General features: G+C 38.8%; 1 protein-coding gene across 3 annotated transcripts in view; it reads right to left on the reverse strand.

Annotated features, from left to right (window-relative positions):
- The window catches only part of SLC25A26 (solute carrier family 25 member 26), a 149,530-nt gene that overhangs the window by 4,244 nt on the left and 123,999 nt on the right, over positions 1–21,287 (reverse strand). For all 3 annotated transcript variants that reach the window (XR_006890773.1, XM_046677023.1, XM_046677012.1), the window contains 3 exons: positions 8,451–8,520; positions 2,184–2,248; positions 1,114–1,187 (listed from right to left, as the gene is read on the reverse strand). Coding sequence is in view for 2 of the 3 variants with exons in the window: in XM_046677023.1 (XP_046532979.1) it covers positions 1,114–1,187; positions 2,184–2,248; positions 8,451–8,520 (209 nt within the window). In the remaining variant the exon portion in view is untranslated. The remainder of the gene's footprint in view (positions 1–1,113; positions 1,188–2,183; positions 2,249–8,450; positions 8,521–21,287) is intronic.

Raw genomic sequence — 21,287 nt, forward strand, 5'->3', positions numbered from 1 at the left:
TTTCTGTGCTCAGTGTGGAGTTGGCTTTGAAATCAATGTGCTCAGCTATGAGCAACCAGATTCTTATTTCCTCACAATACATTAGCCATAAAGGGCCGACTCATGGCGTGCAAGCCACCACCCTGCCGTTCCCACGCTCAGTTAGTCCTTTCTGGTGGACCTAGGCCTTGTCTCAAAATCTTAGTCCTTCAGGCAACCAGTGTCAATCCATCAGAGTTGTCACGCTCAACAAAACCATCCAACATTCTTTTCAAAGTTGGAAACTGTGAACAGAGGATGGGGCGATTCTCCCGCGCAAGGCTTCCCTGGAGCCTGAGCAACCTGTTTCCCGTTCCCCACGCCATCAACGAGCTGAAATAAAACCTGCTGAGTGTAGCCAACGCTACGATCGAATAAATGAGCAGCACAGCACTGCGGTGAGGAGGGGTCTCTGCCGCAGCTCTGCTGTTCACGCCAGCCAAACCCTGCCACGAGGCGCACTCCCGACCCGCATGAAAGGAGGCAGCTTCTTTGCTCCCTCAGGAAAATACCTGGTCGAGTCGTCCTAGGAGAAAATCCTAATTTCTCATATCTGTACAGCTCCCAAGATTTAGATAATTTTACAAGTTTATGTTGTAAAAACCATGTTAAAATAACATTTTGAAGAGAGAGCATTTTAGCTGAAGAAAAATGAGGCTGAAAGTTTGAGGCACTTAGCTGATAACACAGAACTGTGGATTTCACGCATTATGGTACGTTGAAAGCAATATGTTACTACTAACAGTTAAAAGTACCCCAACCACAAATGCTTTCTTCTAACTATGTTACCCTTGCTCACTTGCATTCCCACATTTCACAGCTGGACCAGTTTTACCAACGCTGCACCCTAGAATCCGGGAGGCACCACACACGTCAGGCATCTAACATTAAGATGGACAGGCTAAGAATCACCTGGCTAGAACACTGCATCAACCTGACTGTGCGATATTATCTCACACAGCAGCATCAAATAAGATGTTTTGTACAGTATAAATAAAGAGACCCCCTACGCAGAAGGAAGGAAAGGTATCTTTTTAACATGAGGATAGAGGAGGAAGAGCCAATGGAGAGGCAGTCGAGCATGCCTGTCCTTACCCTGCCAGCCCTTGTGTCTGCCAGACCCCGTGCAGGGCAGAGAGGACATTCCCACTAGCCGTGACGGAACCAGCCTGCAGGAAAAGACAGAAGAGAAAGCCATTACCTTCTGACACTCCCCAACTCACGGCTGGCTCTCACATATCCTCCATTGCATGGCTCCTTACCACCTTCATCTAGGACACGGTTTCAAACAGCCTGGGGAGTTTCTCGGGAATCAGGAGCCTCTCCAGCCCAGAAACTCACCGCACCCAGGAAGTACTTTTTCTAGGTTATTGCTCTCATTATCAAACTATGAGCAGAGTTCACCCAGATAATTCATGTACAACTATTTAACACGAAAAAGACTGAAAGCAATATTAATTGGTCTGAAAAGGATGGGAAATAATGAAACTTACCTAGGTAGCCTTCTAATAAACACATTAAAGAGGACTATGTTCAATTTAAAACACGACTGACATGCTTAGGTTTGGCCCTGCCAACATACATACTAGAATTCTGCCCTTATTTGTTCCACTTTTCCACAAGGGTATGACGTTTTACTTTTTATTGTTTTGGTCTAGATATATTACATGCATGGCATTCCCTGAAGTCTCGGTCTAGCTTTTTTTAAAGCAGTTTTTTCTTTCTCATGAAATTTTTTAGACAATTCTGACAACTGTCCTAACTCAGCCAGTTTAGGCCACGCATGCCCAGGGGCAGAGCCTCTAGCTCACCTGCTGCGGGGCGTGAAGCAACTCGACTCTGAGCCTCAGGTCTGTCACCAGTACAAATAAAGGTTATGTGAAAACAGTATCACCAGGCAGAGGCCCTATCAGCCCTATTTGCTTACGTAACGTAGGTGAAAATGCTTTTGAAAAGGTAAAATGCTATACAGACACTGGGCACAGCGATTACTGTGGCTATTGTTTGGTCAATGTCTGTTTCATCAGTGGTTCAACAGGCAGCATAAGGCCGCCATTACAGGAAGTGTATACCACTGTTCTCCACTTTATATACATATGCGCCCTTGTGCTAACAGATAGATACAAGCATCTGTTGTGTCTACGTTGCATTATTTTACCACTTACCTTTGCCAACATGATTCTTGTTTTTGCCACATCCAAAGGCGTGGTGACTACAGCTGCGAATCCACCTGTGTAAATGAAAATACCCAACACACAAGTGAGGTACGGTTTACTGTCTTACATGGTAATTTATAAAGTTTATTGTATAATTCCTCATAACTCTGCCAAAATCACTTATCATTATGTCCACCTGACTGATTCAAACATAGGATACACAATGCAAAATCCTTATCCACATGCTCCATTGCTTTGGTAGTGATGTCTAACTGCATATAAAAGCAGTGACAAGAAAATGTTTTATACACTCAGGTGAAAAAAACAAGGCCTCACAATATATCTTGCTCTTACATGAAGCAACAAACAAACCTGTGTGTGTACGTGGGTGTATGTCTACGGTCAGACCCCACTCTCTATATGAGCCGCACTGCTCCCAATGCATCTCAGAGGGCCCACACCTCCTATGGGCCACTGGTCTTTAATCCAGCTCCCAAATGCTTCTATTGTTTCTTCTCTGAGGCAAAAGGGGCAAGCAGAAACATGTGTATCACTGAAGGGATCTTTGGTATGAATAGCTGGATTCTTCAAGTTAAAAGAGTAAAGCTTTCTGTATTTCCAGGCTTCTGATAACAGGCCAGGTAGAGTAACAGCATTTCTAAGCTCCCTCCTGCATCTTGTTAGAGTCAGTCTTGATTCAACAGGCTTTCTTCCTTACGGCTTGCTTCCTACCTTCTCTCTCATGTCCTCTTTACTTAAATACCGTGACTGCCAAACTGATTTTTTTAAAATCCACACATTTTCAAGGGGTCTATATCTACAGACAGAGGAATAGGAGGACTATTTTTTTTTTAACAGAAAAGCACAGTATATGGCATCAATATTTTATTTAATATGATACAAAGATATATTTTAAACTCCAAGAGGCCCTAAGGAGATAGTAATAATAAACCCAAAAGGGCCTTCCAAAGATTCAGCTTCCATGAGCGAGGATGGGCAGTTTTACAAGGGCTGAGCAGAGCAGATGTGCGTGAGGGATGCTCCAGAAATAGCACCCCTCTCCCTCTAAGTTTAGTGGCGTGTGGACAAGAAGGTCATTTGATCCCTGCCAAATATCTTTCTAAATATGTTGCTGAAATAAGATCACTACACCGAACCTCCTCCATGTGCTAACATTTCTTATGATGCTGACTTTTTCAAAGATGTAACCATTTCTGCTTTTATGTTCCATTTTTTATTACCCACGAGTGACACATACCTTGGGGCTAAACAGTATCAATAACATGGATATTAGAGGCCCTTGTTCTAGTCACTTTTGTGTTATGAATACGTGAAACGTGTTCTTCCAGATTCAAATGTTGCCTGAAATTCAGAGACTTGCTAAACTTTGGGTATTTAAAAAATTTGTGGACCCAGTCCTGAAATCCTATTCTTTGGATTTCTTTTAACCACAAATTCTGCCCTAAAGGATGAATATTCTTTTAATTATAGAAAGGGGTCCAGGAAGGCTTTGCACCCATTAAAAAAAAAATCCTAAGAAAAGGCGGGCAAAGAACGTAACTACCCCAAACTCCCCACCCAAAATCTTATGGTCTTTTAGTTTCCCTCACTGACTGTAAGGGTTCACAGGGCCCAGCCTGAAAAAACCATTCTTCAGAATTAAAAAAACCCAGGCTTAAATCCCTGCTCTACTAGTTGACTGGCCTCAAGTAAATTACTTGTTCTCTAGTTAAAGGACCCTCTGAGAAAGATCCTCTTACTACCCTATGCTACCAGTGGGGAAAGTGAAGCTCAGAAAGGTGAAGTAACTCGTAGAAGGTTTTACTTAGTGGAAAGCTGAGACATGAACTTGTCTGTCTGACTCTAGAACCCGAGCCCTTGGCCACCAGGTCTTCTAACGGCCTCAGGTTTTATCAGTAAAATGCAGATAGCACTATGACACAGGGATTAAATGAGTCTATGCAAAGTGTCTGGAATGCTGCCTGGTCCACGCTACTGCTCCAAGAAATTAGCTCTTTTCCAGACAGGCAAAGATAATGTGCAATTTCCTTCATGTTTCTAGCCCAGCACACACAGTAGGCTGTCAAAAATGCTGACTGGGTGCCCTGGACAAGTGTCTATAGTTTTTACAAACTGAAGATTTCAACTTGTCCTCTAAAAGGGAGCTAATGATATTTTCTGTTACTCTATCTGGCACGTGGGTACTTTCATTGATCAATTATTTTATCTCATTTGCATAGTTATTACTATTCCATTTTACAACTTGCCGAGGCCACACAGATGATATGGAGCTGGGACTCAAAGTCACATGTATCTTGGCTCCAAAAGCAGTGATCTTTCACTATATAATGGCTTTGATACAAGATAAGAGATTAAAATTTGTCCAACTATAGAAACTCAGAAGTGCATACACCATTTTCTTATTTGAAAATGTTCACCCTAAACCAACTAAAAAGACTTAAGAGTTGACAAGGACATCATCCGTCCCCTGTCTGACCACTCAAGCTTTTATGAGTCACCTATGTTGAAAAGTATCTGTCTTCTAATAAATTTGGATACTGTAAAATCAAACTTATTTTGGCCATTAGCAAAAGTTCACCATTCCTTTACTGTGGATGCCTGCCAATATTCTCTGAGAGATTTCTGTTTCATGAATTAATATAAAGAAAAGTTAAAGACAAAAACACATATGCTTAAATAGGTCCTAATTTTACTACCATGATGGAACTGTATTTTTATGAAAGTTATTAATAAATCAATTAGAGTGTCTTCAAATATCAAAGACCGCTTTGGGTCGCAGTCCTCACAATGTTTCTATGAGGCTGCAAGGAGGACTTGTGAAGACCGTGTAATAGAGTAACTGGCCATAATGGAGACGGGCAGGGGACCTGTAATTTCAGTTAAAATGTAGTTATTTTCTACATTTTACTTAAGGGAACTATAAACCACTGGTAATAAATACAAGGAACATGCTAACATATTAGACAGGAAATAATTACTTGGTACCGCAACCGTAGGCTGCTTTAGTGCTCAAATCACACGTGAAACAATTTTCTATGGGCTCCACTAGAGTTAGGCTTTTACTGAACGTTAGGCTAAGTACTTTCAAGGACCAGATTCAGGGGAGACCAGACTTTTACAATGAAACAGCATCTCACATGTCCTTAAAGAACAAACGCAGGTCCTTCACCCTCTCCAGACAAAGGGACCACCTTCCTACAACAGGTCTGGAGCTGTCATCTCCAAGCAGCAGCGGCAAATGTGGTGGGGGCAGCAGTGGGCAGTGCTGCCATTTGTCAACCCTCCAGAGCCTCCCCGCCCCTGATTAGCCTGGGAGCAAGAAGAACAAAGATCTTTGTGATCTCCAAACGAGTGTCCAGACTTGGTTGGCTTCAACAACCACCACCACAACAAACAGCAAATGTGTTTTACAGATTGAGGCAGACCTTCTCATTTGTTACCCAGATAATCCTTCACCCTATTTTAGAATTTCAAGCCACGGGGAGATCTCTCTCTCTGTCCCTTTCCTTCTCTCTTAGAGAATGTAAGTAGGTGTTCCAAGAAACTGATCAAAGAACACTAGAACAGCAAATACCACTCCAGTAGCAAATGTCATAATTACTTAGACTGAATGATGGTTTCATGTTTAGAAGTTAACTTGAAATGAGGAAGCTGGCAAAGTCCTTTTTTTTTCCTAGTTTAACCCCTGACCAGAAGCCAAGGGAATTTCAGAGCATGACAAGCTATCAACACCTCCAATCTCAAGGGATATTTTTGGATATCTATGCCAAGTAGTTTATAAAACAAGCATGGGCACAGAAAAGTGCCGAGGATGGCACAGAGAGTGGCTCATCTACCATGATTTAAACTAGTTTAAACCTGGAAAAGCACCCAGGACGAGAAAGCTGATTTCTGATGTAAGGGCAAGTTTCATCACTGCCTCTATGGCCGTATAAGGCTAAAGAGTCTGAAAGTGCAGCAAGTGCTGTGGGTGAGCGTGGCAGATCTTAAAGGGGCTGCCCAAGACGGCAAGTCATCACTCACTTCTCTATGCTGTGTAATGCACAGTGTTGCAACAAACTCTTACAGAATATCACTTTTTCACAATTTGGAATATTTTCAAATGATGTTTATCTTTCAGAAAGGTTTTAAAATAGTAAACTTGTTCCTCAGAATTGTTTGTATCAACCAAAATTTCAAAACAAAAGGGATAAAAACGAAAAAGGTATTTAGTTTGTCTTTTGTTAAATATATGTAGACGTACTGACAATGGATTTTTTGCAGACCTTTGACAAACTCCTTCACTTATCAGAATCTCAGCTGAAAAACTAAGATGACTGTATCAGAAGAGTTTTTAAATCTATATGCTATTAGAGAAGAGGATTATGTACAGTAAATTTATTAATATGAAATTATTCTTTCAAGGCAATTGAGAATATGAATTGTGCTGATACTAGCTTTTCATTTTCTGGGTGTTGGTTGCTTCTATTTAACTAGTAATAATTCCTTACATCTGTTCACTTTTATAGCTTACAAAGGACTAATGCAGACATTATCTCACCCATCCCTGAAATAATCCCTTAGCGTAGCATTGCTTCTACGTTACAGGTAAGGAAACTGGTGCTCAGGAAGGCCCCAAAGTCTCAGTCCTTAGCTGGGGGCAGAACAGAGACCTGACGACTTTGTAAGCCAGACAGCTCGGCCTGTGCTTGACGAGCGGCTCCGGGCAAACCCCCGCCTGCTCTGCAGCCCAGCTTCCCCGGCTGTCCCTGAAGCACAGTGCTGTGTTGCTGCATCCTCAAGTGAGCCTCCTCAACGGAAAAGGCCTGGCCCACAGGATCCTACCCTACAACAGACGGCTCAACGAGTTTCTGTCTTTCCCCCTTCTGACTAATCTAAGTGCCTAGTACCTATGACAAAGCATTATTCGGAAAAAGAAACTGTAATGAATGCAAATTAACGTAACAGAAATGATGCATTTGCAAGCAAATCTTTGAATGAGCTACACAATGAATGGGACCGGTGAAGATGTGCTTCTTACTTCAACACATGGAATTTTATGGTATCGTTAACTTTAAGAAGTGGCCTTCCTTATCCAGGATGACTAAATGTCCATAATGCTCATTTTCTCCCCAGGGCCCAGGAGGGAGTCAACAAAAACTCACATTTCTCTTAGGGACTGGGGAGTAAAGACTCCTGACCTCTGGAAAGTGAATCAAGACCACCTACTCATTTAACACAGCTAATAACTATGTGTCATTTGGAAACAATTACCTGTCATAATCAATCTGAGCTGGCTTCATGTCTAGAGGCAAGATTCTTATTTTTGATTACCAATTCTACTAGTCAATTGGGTCCAATTATTAATAAAGAATCCTATAAAATGTATATTTTCTGTTTTCCTATTCACCACAACAAAAAACCCAATCCAACTACCATTAAACAAATTGGAAAAGAATTATTTCCTAATAAAGTTGACATCCTAAGCCTACAGATCTGTCAATTTATTGGCTTCACATCTACACTAGCCGTTTACAATTTTCTGGCAAATCTCCACTTCAATTTATTTCAACTGTAACTCTAATTTACCTTTATTTGCAACAACAAAATGTATTTCTTAGACTATTAAACCTATCACTTATTAAATTCCTTAAAGCATCTGAGTTCTCATTAAAACCTCACTGGAAAATTCATATGACTTAGTGATGGATAACACCATATTGCACATTGTCACTTTGCTCTGGGTTTAATGTCTAGAAAATGCCCAGATGTTCAGAACACCATATTTTCCACACAGAGCAGTGTAGCCTTCGGTAAGCCGTGGAGCAGCCTCTGCTCTCCTGACACTAGTTAATCTACAGCGCTGTCAAACATGTCACACGAACCGTGAATCATTGCCTTCTGCAGAGCTCACTTCAAGCCCCAAGCACTGCTCAAGGCAGACAGCTGCATGGTTAGCCCCACACCCACAGCAAGTCTCTTCCCACAGAGGACTTTATAAATCATCTTTAAGATAATCCAAAGGCCTGAGTGAAGGCTTTAATAAAGATAAAAAGAAGAAGAAAAATTTGTCAAAAACAAATTGGTTGTCTTTCAAGCAGACCTTTTTAGCAGGTTTTTTTCCCCCTAAGACACTTTCTTTTCTTAAACAACTTGTGGAACTCTCTTCATCTAAACAATCTGGAATTTCTAAAGAATGTTGTTTTCGCATAGTTAATATTTTCACATTTTTCTCCCCCTCTTTGGTCTTTCCCAGTATAATATAATCCTTTGCACCTGCAAAAGCTCCACAGACTGCTGACTGCCAAGAATCCACCACATGATCCTGCCTCCAGGACCAGAGGGCCTGTGTTTAAGGAGAAAGAAAAATACAAGTTATTAAATATTGGAATTTCTCGGAACCTGCTGTGGGTTAGCTCTGGGGATGGGAACTTAAGTGAGAAGCTATTTTGGTGGCATTCCACACTGATGACGTAAGTGATTTCCCAAGGACTTAACTGCATTCGAAAATAAGTCAAAGAAACAAGGGTGATAGCTACATTAGAGTGCTCAGGGGAGACGACTGTCAGAGAAAATGTATGATGTACACACACATATACACACATTTGTGTTATGTGTATAGATAAAGATATATCGTTAAGACAACGGAACATTTTAAATATTTCCCATATAATTCTAAACATAAATACCATAATTTACAAATTAGTCCAGAGCAAATTAGTGTACACCAAATTCTTCAGTTCTTTTTTCAATCTTTATCCTCGCTGTGCATTTGGAGGATGCTAATTCTGTTACTTATCAATTTAAAATTTGCCAAAACACTTTTTGTACTGTCCACGTAATAAGCTAATACTCATGCCGAGTTTCAAACCAGGCAAAATGATGGCACAGACACTATGCCTTGACAGCTGAGAGTTTACGCTCTATTAGAAGACAAGATACAGTCACATCAAATGGTGAAAAGTTTTATGAGTCGGGCCTCGGTCTAAGCTCTGAACATATATGAAACCCCACAGCCCTCACAACAACCCTAAGAGTTGGGTCCTGTTATTATCCACTTTTACCCAGGCTTTCTAACAGCACAGCCTGCAAGTTTTTTAGCTTTACTGAGGTATAAGTGATGTCTAATAAACTACACAGATTTAAAGTATATAACTTGTTAAATTTTGATACACACAAATACACATGAAATCACCACCACAATTAAGAAAGTGAATATATCCCTCACTCCAAAAAGCTTGTTGTGTCCCTTTGTCACCCCTTTGCTGCCCTTCCTCATCACCCTCTAAACAATCTGATCTGTCACTGTAGATTAGTTTGCTTTTTCCAGAATTTTACATAAATCTAATCATACATTGATTTTTTTTTTAACTTGGATTCTTTGCTTCAGAATTTTTGTGTGATTCATCCACATTACCGTCTCAATAGTTCACTCCTTTTTAACTGGTAAGTGATATTCCATCATGTAGATATATCATAATCTGTTCATGTATTCATTTGTTGATGGATATTTGGGATTTTTCCAATTTGGGGCTATTACAAATAAAGCTGCTATAAACATTTGGATACAAGTCTTTATATGGATACACACCTTTATTTCTCTTGTGGAAATACCTAGGATTGAAATATCTGAACGACATGAAAGGTAGATGTTCAACTTTTTACGAAACTAACAAAACTGTTTCCCAAAGTGGTTGTACCATTTTACCTTCTCACCAGTTCCTGTTTCTCCACATCCTTCCCAACACTTGGTATGGTCAGTATTTTTTATTTTTAACCATTCTAATATGTCTATAGTGATATGTCAATGTGGTTTAATTTCTATTTCCCCAATTACTAATGATGTTTAGCACGTTTTCATGTACTTTGCCATCCATAGATCTTCTTGGGTGAAGTATCTATTCAAACGTTTTGCATACTTCTATTAAGTTCTCTGTTTACTTTATTATTGAGTTTTGAGACTTCTTTATATATTCTAGATACAACTCATTTGAAAATATTTTCTCCCAGTCTGTGGCTTGTCTTTTCATTCTCTTAACAATGTCTATCAAAGAACAGAAGTATTTAATTTTGTTGAATACCAAATTATCCTTTTAAGGATCATGCTTTTGGTGATATCTAAGAAATCTTTGCCTAACTCAGGCCATAAAGATTTTTCTCCTATGTTTTCTTCTATAACTTTTATGTTTTCAGGTTTTACATTTAGATCATCTTCCAATTATTTTATTGAAGTCATAATTTTATGAAGTCATAGCATTGTGTAATTTCAGGTGTACATTATTATTTATAAGTTTCTGTATAGACTGCTTCGTGCTCTCCATCAATAGTCTAATTTTTATCCCTAATTATATATATGTGCCTCTTTACCCCTTTCCTCCTTTCAGCCACCCTCCAACCCTTTTGCCTTCTGGTAACCACTGAAGTGTTCTCTTCGTCCATGTGTTTTGTTCATCTTCAACATGAGTGAAATCATGCAGTGTTTGTCTTTCTCTCGCTGGCTTATTTTGCTTAACATAATACCCTCAAGGTCCATCCATGTTATTGAAAATGGGACGATTTTGTCTTTTTCTATGGCTGAATAGTATTCCATTGTACATATATGCCACATCTTTATCCATTCATCAGTTGAAGGACACTTGGGTTGCTTGCATGTCTTGGCTATTGTGAATGTTGCTGCAATGAACATAGGCATGCATAAATCTCTTTGAATGTTGATTTCATGTTCTTTGGATAAATATCTAGTAGTGGGATAGCTGGATTATACGGTATTTCCATTTTTAATTTTTTGAGAAATCTCCATTTTGCAGTTTGCATTCCCACCAGCAGTGTATGAGGGTTCCCTTTTTTCCACGTCCTCTCCAACACTTGTTTTTTGTCTTGGTAATTATAGCCATTCTGAAAGGTGTAGGCTGATATCTCATTGTAGTTTTGATTTCCATTTCCCTAATAATTAGTGATGCTGAACATCTTTTTTCATGCGCCTGTTGGTGATCTGTATATCTTCTTTGGAAATATGTCTGTTCATATCCTGTGCTCATTTTTTCTTTGAATTTAGAATGCATTTATTTGTGATTAAAAAATAATACTTAAGCAGAGTAGTATTTTAAGCCAGACAGAGCAAAGAAAATTTTTTTCATATATATATATATATATATATATATATATTTTTTTAATTCCAGTAATATTTTCTTAAATACCTTTTAAAAATATAATCAGTATTAAAGTCAGCAAAACACTTTTTTTGACACCTGGATTATTTTACCACAACCTGGTTACACAGTCACTGTTTTTTTTTTCTGTCAGATGTAACTGACAACCAGTTTAGTCTTTAAGATAAATGAAGTAAGTGATAACTCACATTGTAGCAGCTTGTGGAAAATAATCAAAACTACATTTAAAATGCTTTTTTAAAATGGAGATGTCTATTATTCCACAACAGACTGTTTCTGTAAAACAATAGGTTGGCTATGGCAATAGTGACTAAACTACATCCAACGCTGAAGGTAGAAACATCAACAAGGAGAAATACACAACCTAGTTATAACATGCATGATATAAAGGTTATTCTCATATTTGAAAAATTCTCCCATTTTGGAGGAATCCAAACCTTGCCATAGTTCCCTTAGTAGGCAGTGCCACATAAAGTTATTTAGTTAACATTATTACGATCATGGCTTATGATTAAATTCAATTTGACAAACACCTAGATATAGCAGCCCTTGTTTGGAAGTTGGTTATGACAATAGTTGCAGTTTCATTAAAGAATACTTGCCTATTAAGTTTGGTACAAAGCATGAACACTCAGGACACATCAGAACAATACATGCAGTTTGAGAACTCTCTTATCTAAAGCCAGTCATCACTAAATAAGCCATATTCCCAGTCTTGCTTTCCAAATCTTTCCTTGTATTATAACCGATGTTTAAAATGCTTCTTAAAACATCTTTCAGGATACGAAAAGTAAGCTTTAAAAACCAGTCATCTGAATGCATGATGGAAATAAGGCAGGATAGCAGAAAACCAGTGCCAGCTGGGAAAACGTGGGGGATGGGAGGGAGGAGGAGCTGGCCCAGGCTCATAGTGCTCATGGCTAGTGAGGGATCTTGTGGCCGCTGCGCTAGACAGCTTAACCGATGGGGCAGAGACTCTCCAGGCCCAACAGTGAAAGTGCTATCTCCAAAGGCATTTTGGGTTCCTCTGCTCATTTTTTGATAGGGTTTTCGTCGTTGTTGTTGAGTTGTATGAGTTCTTTATATATTTTGGAAATTAACTCCTTGTCAAATATATGACTTGCAAGTATTTTCTCCCAGTTGGTGGACTGTCTTTTCATTCTGTTCATGGTTTCCTTTGCCTTGCAGAAGCTTTTTAGTCTGATGTAGTCCCATTTGTTTATTTTTTCTTTTGTTTCCCTTGCCTGAGTAGACACGGTATTTGAAAACATGCTGCTAAGATCAATATCAAAGTGTGTACTGCCTATATTTTCTTCGAGGAGTTTTATGGTTTCAGGTTTACATTCAAGTCTTTAATCCACTTTGAGTTAATTTTTGTGTATGGGGTAAGATAATGGTCTACTTTCATTCTTTTGCATCTGGCTGTCCAGTTTTCCCAACACCATTTATTGAAGAGACTTTCCTTTCTCCATTGTATGTTCTTGGTTCCTTTGTTGAAGATTAGCTTTTGTAGAAGTATGGTCTTATTTCCGGGTTTTCAATTCTGGTTCACTATCTGTTTTTGTGCCAGTATCGTGCTGTTTTCATTACTACAGCTTTGCAGTATATTTTGAAGTCACGGATTGTGATGCCTCCAGGTTTGTTCTTTTTTCTCAGGATTGCTTTGGTTATTTGGGGTCTTTTGTTGTTCCATATGAATTTTAGGATTCTTTGTCCTATTTTCGTGAAGAATGTCATTGGGATTGCATTAGATCTGTAGATTGCTTTGGGGAACATGGACATTTTAATTATGTTTATTCTTCCAAACCATGAGCAGGAAATGTCTTTCCATTTCTTTATGTCTTCTTCCACTCCTTTCAATAATGTCTTATAGTATTCAGTGTAAAGGTCTTCCACCTCTTTGGTTAAATTTATTCCTAGATATTTTTTGTTGTTATTGTTGTTGCAATTATAAACGGGATTGAATTCTTGACATCTCTTCTGCTAGTTCGTTATTAGTATACAGAAATGCAACTGATTTTTATAAGCTGATTTTGAACCCCACAACCCTGCTGTAGTTGTTGATTATTTCTAATAGTTTTCTGGTGGATTCTTTAGGGTCTTCTATTGGGTGGATCCTATATATAGGATCATGTCATCTGCAAACAGTGAGAGTTTCACCTCTTCCTTTCCCATTTGGATACCTTTTCTTTCTTTTTCTTACCTAATTGCTCTGGACAACACCTCCAGTACTATGATGAATAGGAGTGGTGAGAGTGGGAACCCTTGTCTTGCTCCTGTTCTCAGAGGAGTGGCTTTTAGTTTTTCACCGTTAAGTATGACGTTGGCTGTGGGTTTGTCATATATGGCCCTTATTATGTTGAGATACTTCCCTTCGATGCTCATTTTATTGAGAGTTTTTATCATAAATGGATGCTGGATCTTGTCAAATGATTTCTCTGCATCTATTAAGATAATCATGTGATTTTTACTCCTTGTTTTGTTAATGTGGTGTATCACATTGATTGATTTGCAGATGTTGAACCATTCCTGAGTCCCTGGTATAAATCTCACTTGATCATGGTGTATGATCCTTTTAATGTATTGCTGTATTCGGTTTGCCAATATTTTGTTGAGGATCTTTGCATCTATGTTCATCAGCAATATTGGCCTGTAATTTTCCTTCTTTGTGTTGTCCCTGCCTGGTTGTAGTATCAGGGTAATGTTGGCCTAACAGAATGAGTAAGGAAGCATTCCATCCTCTTCAATAATTTGGAATAGTTTGCAAACGACAGGTATTAAATCTTCTTTGAACGTTTGGTAGAATTCTCCAGATAAACCATCTGGTCCTGGAATCCTGTTTATTGGGAGGTTTTTGATTACTGCTTCAATCTCTTTACTTGTGATTGTCTATTCAGATGCTCTACTTCTTGATTCAGTTTTGGGAGATTGTATGAGTCTAAGAATTTATCCATTTCTTGTAGATTATCCAATTTGTTGGCATTCAGTTTTTCATAGTATCTCCATAATCCCTTGTATTTCTGCGGTATCCATTGTAATTTCTCCTCTTTCATTTCTAATTGTATTTATTTGAGCCTTCTCTTTTTTCTTATGAGTCTGACTAAGGGTTTGTCAGTTTTGTTTATCTTCTCAAAGAACCAGCTCTAGGTTTCATTGATCCTTTCTACTGTTTTTTCTGTATTTCATTTATTTCTGCTCTAATGTTTATTATTTCTCTCCTTCTGCTTAATTTGGGCTTTGTTTGTTCTTTTTCTAGTCCTGTTAGGTGTAGTTTAAGGTTACTTGTTTGAGATTTTTCTTGTTTGTTGAGGTGGGCCTGTATTGCTATGAATTTCCCTCCTAGGACCACTTTTGCTGCATCCCATAGGAGTTGGTATGTTGTATTTTCATTTGTCTCCAGGTATTTTTTTATTTCTTCTTTGATTTCTTCATTGTCTGAAGCATGCTGTTTAGTCTCCATATATCTGTGACTTTCCCAGCTTTTTCTTGTAGTTGATTTCTAGTTTCATAGCATCGTGGTTGGAAAAGATGCTTGATATGATTTCAATCTTCTTAAATTTATTGAAGCTTGCCTTGTTTCTCAACATATGGTCCATCTTGAGAATGTTCCATGTGCACTTGAAAAGAATGTGTATTCTGCTGGTTTTAGATGGAATGATCTCTATATATCTATTAAGTCCATCTGACCAAGTGTTTCATTTAAATCCACTATTTCCTTGTTGACCTTCTCTCTGAGTGATCTATCCATTGATGTAAGTGGGGTGTTAAGGTCCCCTACTATTATTGTCTTGCTGTTAATTTCTCCCTTTAGGTCTGTTAGTAGTTGCTTTACATACTTTGGTGCTCCTGTGTTAGGTGCATATACATTCATGAGTATTATGTCCTCTTGGTGGAAAGTCCCTTTTATTTACTCCCCCTTTTGTCTCTTTTTTATCTTAAAGTCTACTTTGTCTGATATCAGTGGGGCAATACCTGCTTTCTTTTGTTTGCCATTTACTTGTAGTATCGTCTTCCATCCCCTCACTCTGAGCCTAGTTTAGTCTTTAGATCTGAGATGTGTTTCCTGGAGAAGCATATTCCTGGATCTTGTTTTTTAATCTATCCAGCTACTCTGCCTCTTTTGATTAGAGAATTTTTACATCTAGAGTGATTATTGATATATGAGGGCTTAACACTGCCATTTTACCTCTTGTTTTCTGGTTGTTCTTTATTTCCATTGTTTCTCTTCTCTTGTATTTCTGACTGCCTTTTCAGTTTGGTGGTATTTTATGATGGTTTTCTCAGTTTTCTCTTTAATTATGACTTGTGTCTCTGCTCTGATTTTTTGTTTAGTGGTTACCATGAGGTTTGTATAAAAGATCTCATAGATGAGACAGTCTATTTTCTGATAACCTGTTATCTCCATTAGCCTAAGTAGATTCCATCTCTTTCCTCTTCCCTAAGTTACTTTTGTCACAAATTATTTTGTTTTGTGCTGTGAGTCTGTGATTAAAATGAAGTGTTTATAGTTATTTTTGATGCTTTCCTTCCCTTTATCTTTTATGTTATAATTAAGTGTTTACTGACCTGTTCTGATAGAGTTGCAATTTTCTGATTTTGTCTATTCATCTCCTTGATTAAGGCTTTGTAAACCTTTGCCTTTTTGTTTCAGGTATGGGGGCATCCTTGATCATTTCTTGTAAGGGAGGTCTAGTGGCGATGAACTCCCTCAGTTTTTGTTTATCTGGGAAAGCTTTCATTTCTCCATTGTATCTGAAGGGTAGTTTCTCTAGATAGAGTAGTCTTGGCTGAAAGTTTTTGTCTTTCAGTATTTTGAGTATATTATTCCAATCTCTACTAGCCTCTAAGGTTTCTGTTGAGAAATCCACTGAAAGCCTGATAGGGTTTCCTTTCTAAATTATTCCCTTCTGTCTTGTTGCCCTTAACATTTTTTCATCATTGACTTTTGCCAGTTTTACCATTATATGCCTTGGAGAAGGTCTTTCTGTACTGATGTAATTAGGAGTTCTATTGGCTTCATGTATTTCTAAGTCTGGTTCCTTAACCATGTTTGGGAAGTGCTCAGCAATAATTTCCTCAAACAAGCTCTCTGTTCCTTTCTCCCTCTGTTCTTCCTCTGAAATACCTATACTCCTTATGTTGCTTTTCCTAATTGAGTTAGATATTTCTCAAAGAATTCCTTCACTTCTTAAAAATCTTAATTCTCTCTCCTCCTCCACTTCAATCATTTCTCTATTTCTATCCTCTAAATCACTAATTTTGTCCCCCATAATGTCAGCTCTATTTTTTAAGGATTCTAGATTAATTTTTATCTCATTGTGTTCTTCATATCCAGAATTACTCTTTTTTCATCTTTGTGTCTGTGTGTGTGTGAGAGAGAGAGAGAGAGAGAGGAAGATTTGCCCTGAGCTAACATTCATTGCCACTCTTCCTCATTTTTTTTTGTTTTTTGCTTGAGGATGGTTAGCCCTAAGGTAACAACTGTGCCAATCTTCATCTATTTTGTATGTGGGATACCTTCACAGCATGGCTGACGAGTGGAGCAGGTCCATGCCTGGGTTCTGAACCTGTGAACCCATGCCGCTGAAGTGGAGTGCATGGAACTTTAACTACTCATCCACGGAGCCGGCCCCCTCTTTTTTTTTTTTAATAGTTTCAATCTCTCTGGTGAAGTATTCCTTCTGCTCATTCATTTTATTCCTGAGCTCATCGAACTGTCTTTCTGGGTTTGCTTGTAACTCCTTGAGTTTCTTTATGACAGCTATTTTGAATTTTCTGTCATTTAGACTGTAAATTTCTGTGACTTCAGGGTTGGTTTGTGGAGACCTGTCATATTCGTTCTGCTCTGAATTGTTACTGTAGTTTTTTGTGGTATTTGATGAACTGATCCTTTGCTGCTGCATTTGTGGTAGTATCAGGTCACATATCCCATGTGCTGCCACTGGGGGGAAGCAGAAGCTGCATTTCTTGTCCCACCCCATCTGCTGGAATTTGTGCAGGTATAGTGGGTGCTCCCACAGGCTGGGAAAGCATTTGCACATGCGCTGGGCTCCTGCCACCTCTGCTTACAGTTGTGCCAGCCTCTGTGTTTTGTGGATGTGGCTTCTCTGTGGGATCCAAGCTGGGACCACTCCTTGGGGGCTGCAGCAGCATGGGGGTCCCACCTGCAGGCCAGGTTAGCATGTGCACATGCACACAGAGCTGCCACTGCCTCTTCTTAATCACACCAGGATATGTTCCCACTGGCAGGCGGCAGCACAGTGTACACTTTCATGGGCCAGGATAGAGTTCACCTGCAGTCTGGTCTGTGCCCACCACCTCTTAGAGTAGCAGTGGCCACTGTGAGAGGACCCGTGATCTGGCTCACTGCTGCCAGGGAGGGTAAGGGCAGCACTCACCTATTTCCACTGCTTCCCAGGGACCCAGTCCATCTACCTTTAGATGTATAGCTGAGTGGGTCTCTCAGGCAGCCTGTTGTGCTGTGTGGGTTCCTCCATGGGTCAATGAATGTCTGTTTAGTTGTAATTCAGAGGGGACAGACAAAGGGAACAGCTCACTCCACCATGTTGCTGATGTCACTCTCCTCTGTCATCCATTCAGAGTTAGTATTTTTACCTGCTGCAAGGTATGGGTTGAAGTTGGTTTGTTTTTACATATGGAAATTTAATTGTTCCAGTAATTGGAAAAGAGTATTCTTTCTCCAGTGAACTGCCTTCTCACCTTTGTCAAAAATAAGTTGTCCGTACATGAGTGGGTCTATTTCTGGACTCTCTATTCTGCTCTAATCTATAGATCTTGATACCAATTTTCAATACTTTCTTGACTACTATAGCTTTATAATAAATCCTGAGATCAGGTAGTGTTAGCTCTCCAACTCTGTTCTTTTTCAAAGTTGTTCTGACTATTCTAGGTTATCTGCACTTCCACATAAATTTCAGAATCAGCTTATCGGTTTCCCAAAAACAGTCTGATGACATTTTGATCTTAACTGAATCTACAGATCATTTTGGAAAGAACAGAGGGTTAACAATGTTGAATTTTCTGACCAGTAATCATGGTACATCTCTCCATTTACTTAAGCCTCCATTACTTTCTCTCAGAAATGTTTTGCAGTCTTTGGTATATAGGTCTTGCACTTCTACTGTCAGATCTATCCCTAAGTATTTAATATGCTTTGATGCTGCTATAAAAGGTATACTGCTGGTTTTTTTAATTTCAGTTCCCAATTGTTCATTGCTAATATGTAGAAATAACAATTGATGTTGTGTCCTGCAACTTTGCTAAATTTATGAGGTCTAGTAGCTTTTTTTTAAATGCCATTAAATTTTCTACATCAATGATTGTATCATCTGTGAATAAAGACAGTTTTACTTCTTCCTTTTCAATTTGAATCACTACCTTTTATTTCTTTTTCTTTCCTTACTGTCCTGGGTAGGACCTCTAGCATAATGGTATGCACTTCAATACTGACCACAAAGATTACAACAAGGATCTCTTGATTATTTTAATTAAACTGGTTAGAATAGTATAAGAACCTACTGATAGTGGCATGACATTTTTAGGCGTGATCAACTACACCACAGCTGAAAGAACAGCGAAATTAGTGCAAATTTCCTACTCTCAATACTTGCCCTCTGAAAACACAGACCTGGAAGGCTAGAGAGTTGCTACAGAAATGGGGAAGATGCTATAGAAACAAATCAAAACATTATGTCCTGTTTATTTTGTCAACTTTAACAACTTTTCTTAAGTCAGACACATAACTATGTAAACTACCTCACAAATTAGATATATATTAAAGTGTGGTGTCTCAGGACTCCAACACTTCCTTCCACCTAACTAATGAGAACGGTTACTTGAAAAGTATATTTATTAAATTCACTAGACTGAGAGTGTAGCTATCAAATATATTTTTGCAACCTTAATTGTGGAAGTAGATAAACTAAAAAAAAAATTATTACAAACAGCTTTCTAAAGATAGTCTTGCCATTAAGCGTAGGATTTGGTCTATTTTCAGTAACTGCTCTAACGTTTGCAAATATATCTGTGTGCTTTTGTAGAAAGCATTATCATCTCCAGAGTTCTTATAAGCATTGGAGACAGCATAAGACACAAAGCAACAGAACATCTTTTTACTTTTAAGGTGTCAAAATTGTATTTTATCAGGCTAATGTCAGTCTTAATACCATTACTTACTTTGCTGACTTTTTCAAAAAGGAATGTGAAACACAAACTAGACTTTCAGTGATGACTGAAGGTCATCTTGGTATCTTCAAGGGTTCTAAAGAGCAGAAGTTTATTCCAAACTGACTTAAAATAATAATGCTGACGGGGCTGGCCCTGGGGTCGAGTGGTTAAGTTCACATGCTCCACTTCAGCGGCACAGGGTTTCGCCAGTTTGGATCCTGGGCGTGGACATGGCACCACTCATCAAGCCACGCTGAGGTGGCGTCCCACATGCCACAACTAGAAGGACCCACAGCTAAGAATATACAACTATGTACCAGGGGGTTTGGGGGAGAAAAAGGAAAAATTTTTTTAAATTTTCAAAGAAAAATAATGATGCTGAGTGTATAAGCAATAATGAAAAATGAATAACAAGATGTGACTTACATGTCATATAGGAAGACAAACTCAAAGATACTATGTAACGCATAAATTCAACATTTACTGAATACCTATTAGGTGTCAGGCACCATACAGTCAATGAAAAAGAACAACAGTCCCCAGGTCTAATATTTGAGGAGGATACAGTGGGGGAGAAGAAGGCTGTGACAGACGGAAGGCGACGCAGACGGCTTTACAGAGGTACCTGCTGTAATCTAGGGAGGAAAACAAATGGTTGCTGGGGGAAAAAACACAATCAAAATAGACTCAGATGGCTGAAGACACAGTTCAAAAATAGAATCTCCATAGATAAGCATAACTTTCCACTATCACCTGGCCAGAGTAATTTAGTATAAGAACATAGAAATTATTTTGATTTTAAAATGATATTAACAAATATCTTAAAAGAAACAAAAATTCTCTAGAACCAACGGTGTTAGAATGAAGTAGGAAACTTCAGTGGCACACACAAAGCATGACAGAAGTAACAATTAAAACAGCAACCACAAAAAACATTCATACAGGGGCCGGCCCCATGGCTGAGTGGTTAAGTTCGCATGCTCTGCTTCGGCAGCCCCGGGTTTTGCCAGTTTAGATCCTGGGCGTGGACTTAGCACCACTCATCAGGCCACGCTGAGGCAGCGTCCCACAAAGCAGAGCCAGAAGGACCTACAACTAGAATATGCAACAATGTACTGGGGGGCTTTGGAGACAAGAAGAAAAAAAAAGAAGACTGCGAACAGATATTAGCTCAGGGCCAATCTTTAAAAAAAAAAAACAAAACATTTACACATTGAACCTACTACGTTCCAGACACTAAACACTTTACATACGTTAACTCACGTAATCCTAACCACAATCTTCCGAGGTATGTGCCATTTTATCCTCCTTTTATAGACAAGGAAGTTGAGGCTCAGAGAAGTTACGTAACTTGCCAAAGCTTCAACAGGGAGTTAGCAGCAGAACTGGGATCTGAATGAGACAACCTGGTACAGAGTAGCAAAACACTAGGATTTGGATCTATAGGTTATAATTGTCCTGAGAGCAAACAGACTGGCCTTGATAAGACACTTTATTTCCACACCACAAATCATATTTCTACTGTAATGATATTAAAATATCCGAGTAAATGAAACTACGTCAGTGCCCAAAACAACTTGCTTAAATAATATGAGGAATTTTTTTAAATGAGGAATTGTCTGAATACAGAAACTTTGGAAAAGTAATATTGAGACCAAGCTAAAAAGATGAGTGTTATTTACAAATGATTCATTTGGGAGCAACTTTAAATTCACTAAACAACAATAATGATGAGAACCTGATTGGTAAAAAAGTA

The sequence above is a fragment of the Equus quagga genome, chromosome 1 (genome assembly GCF_021613505.1).
Source record: "Equus quagga isolate Etosha38 chromosome 1, UCLA_HA_Equagga_1.0, whole genome shotgun sequence".
Taxonomy (NCBI): domain Eukaryota; kingdom Metazoa; phylum Chordata; class Mammalia; order Perissodactyla; family Equidae; genus Equus; species Equus quagga.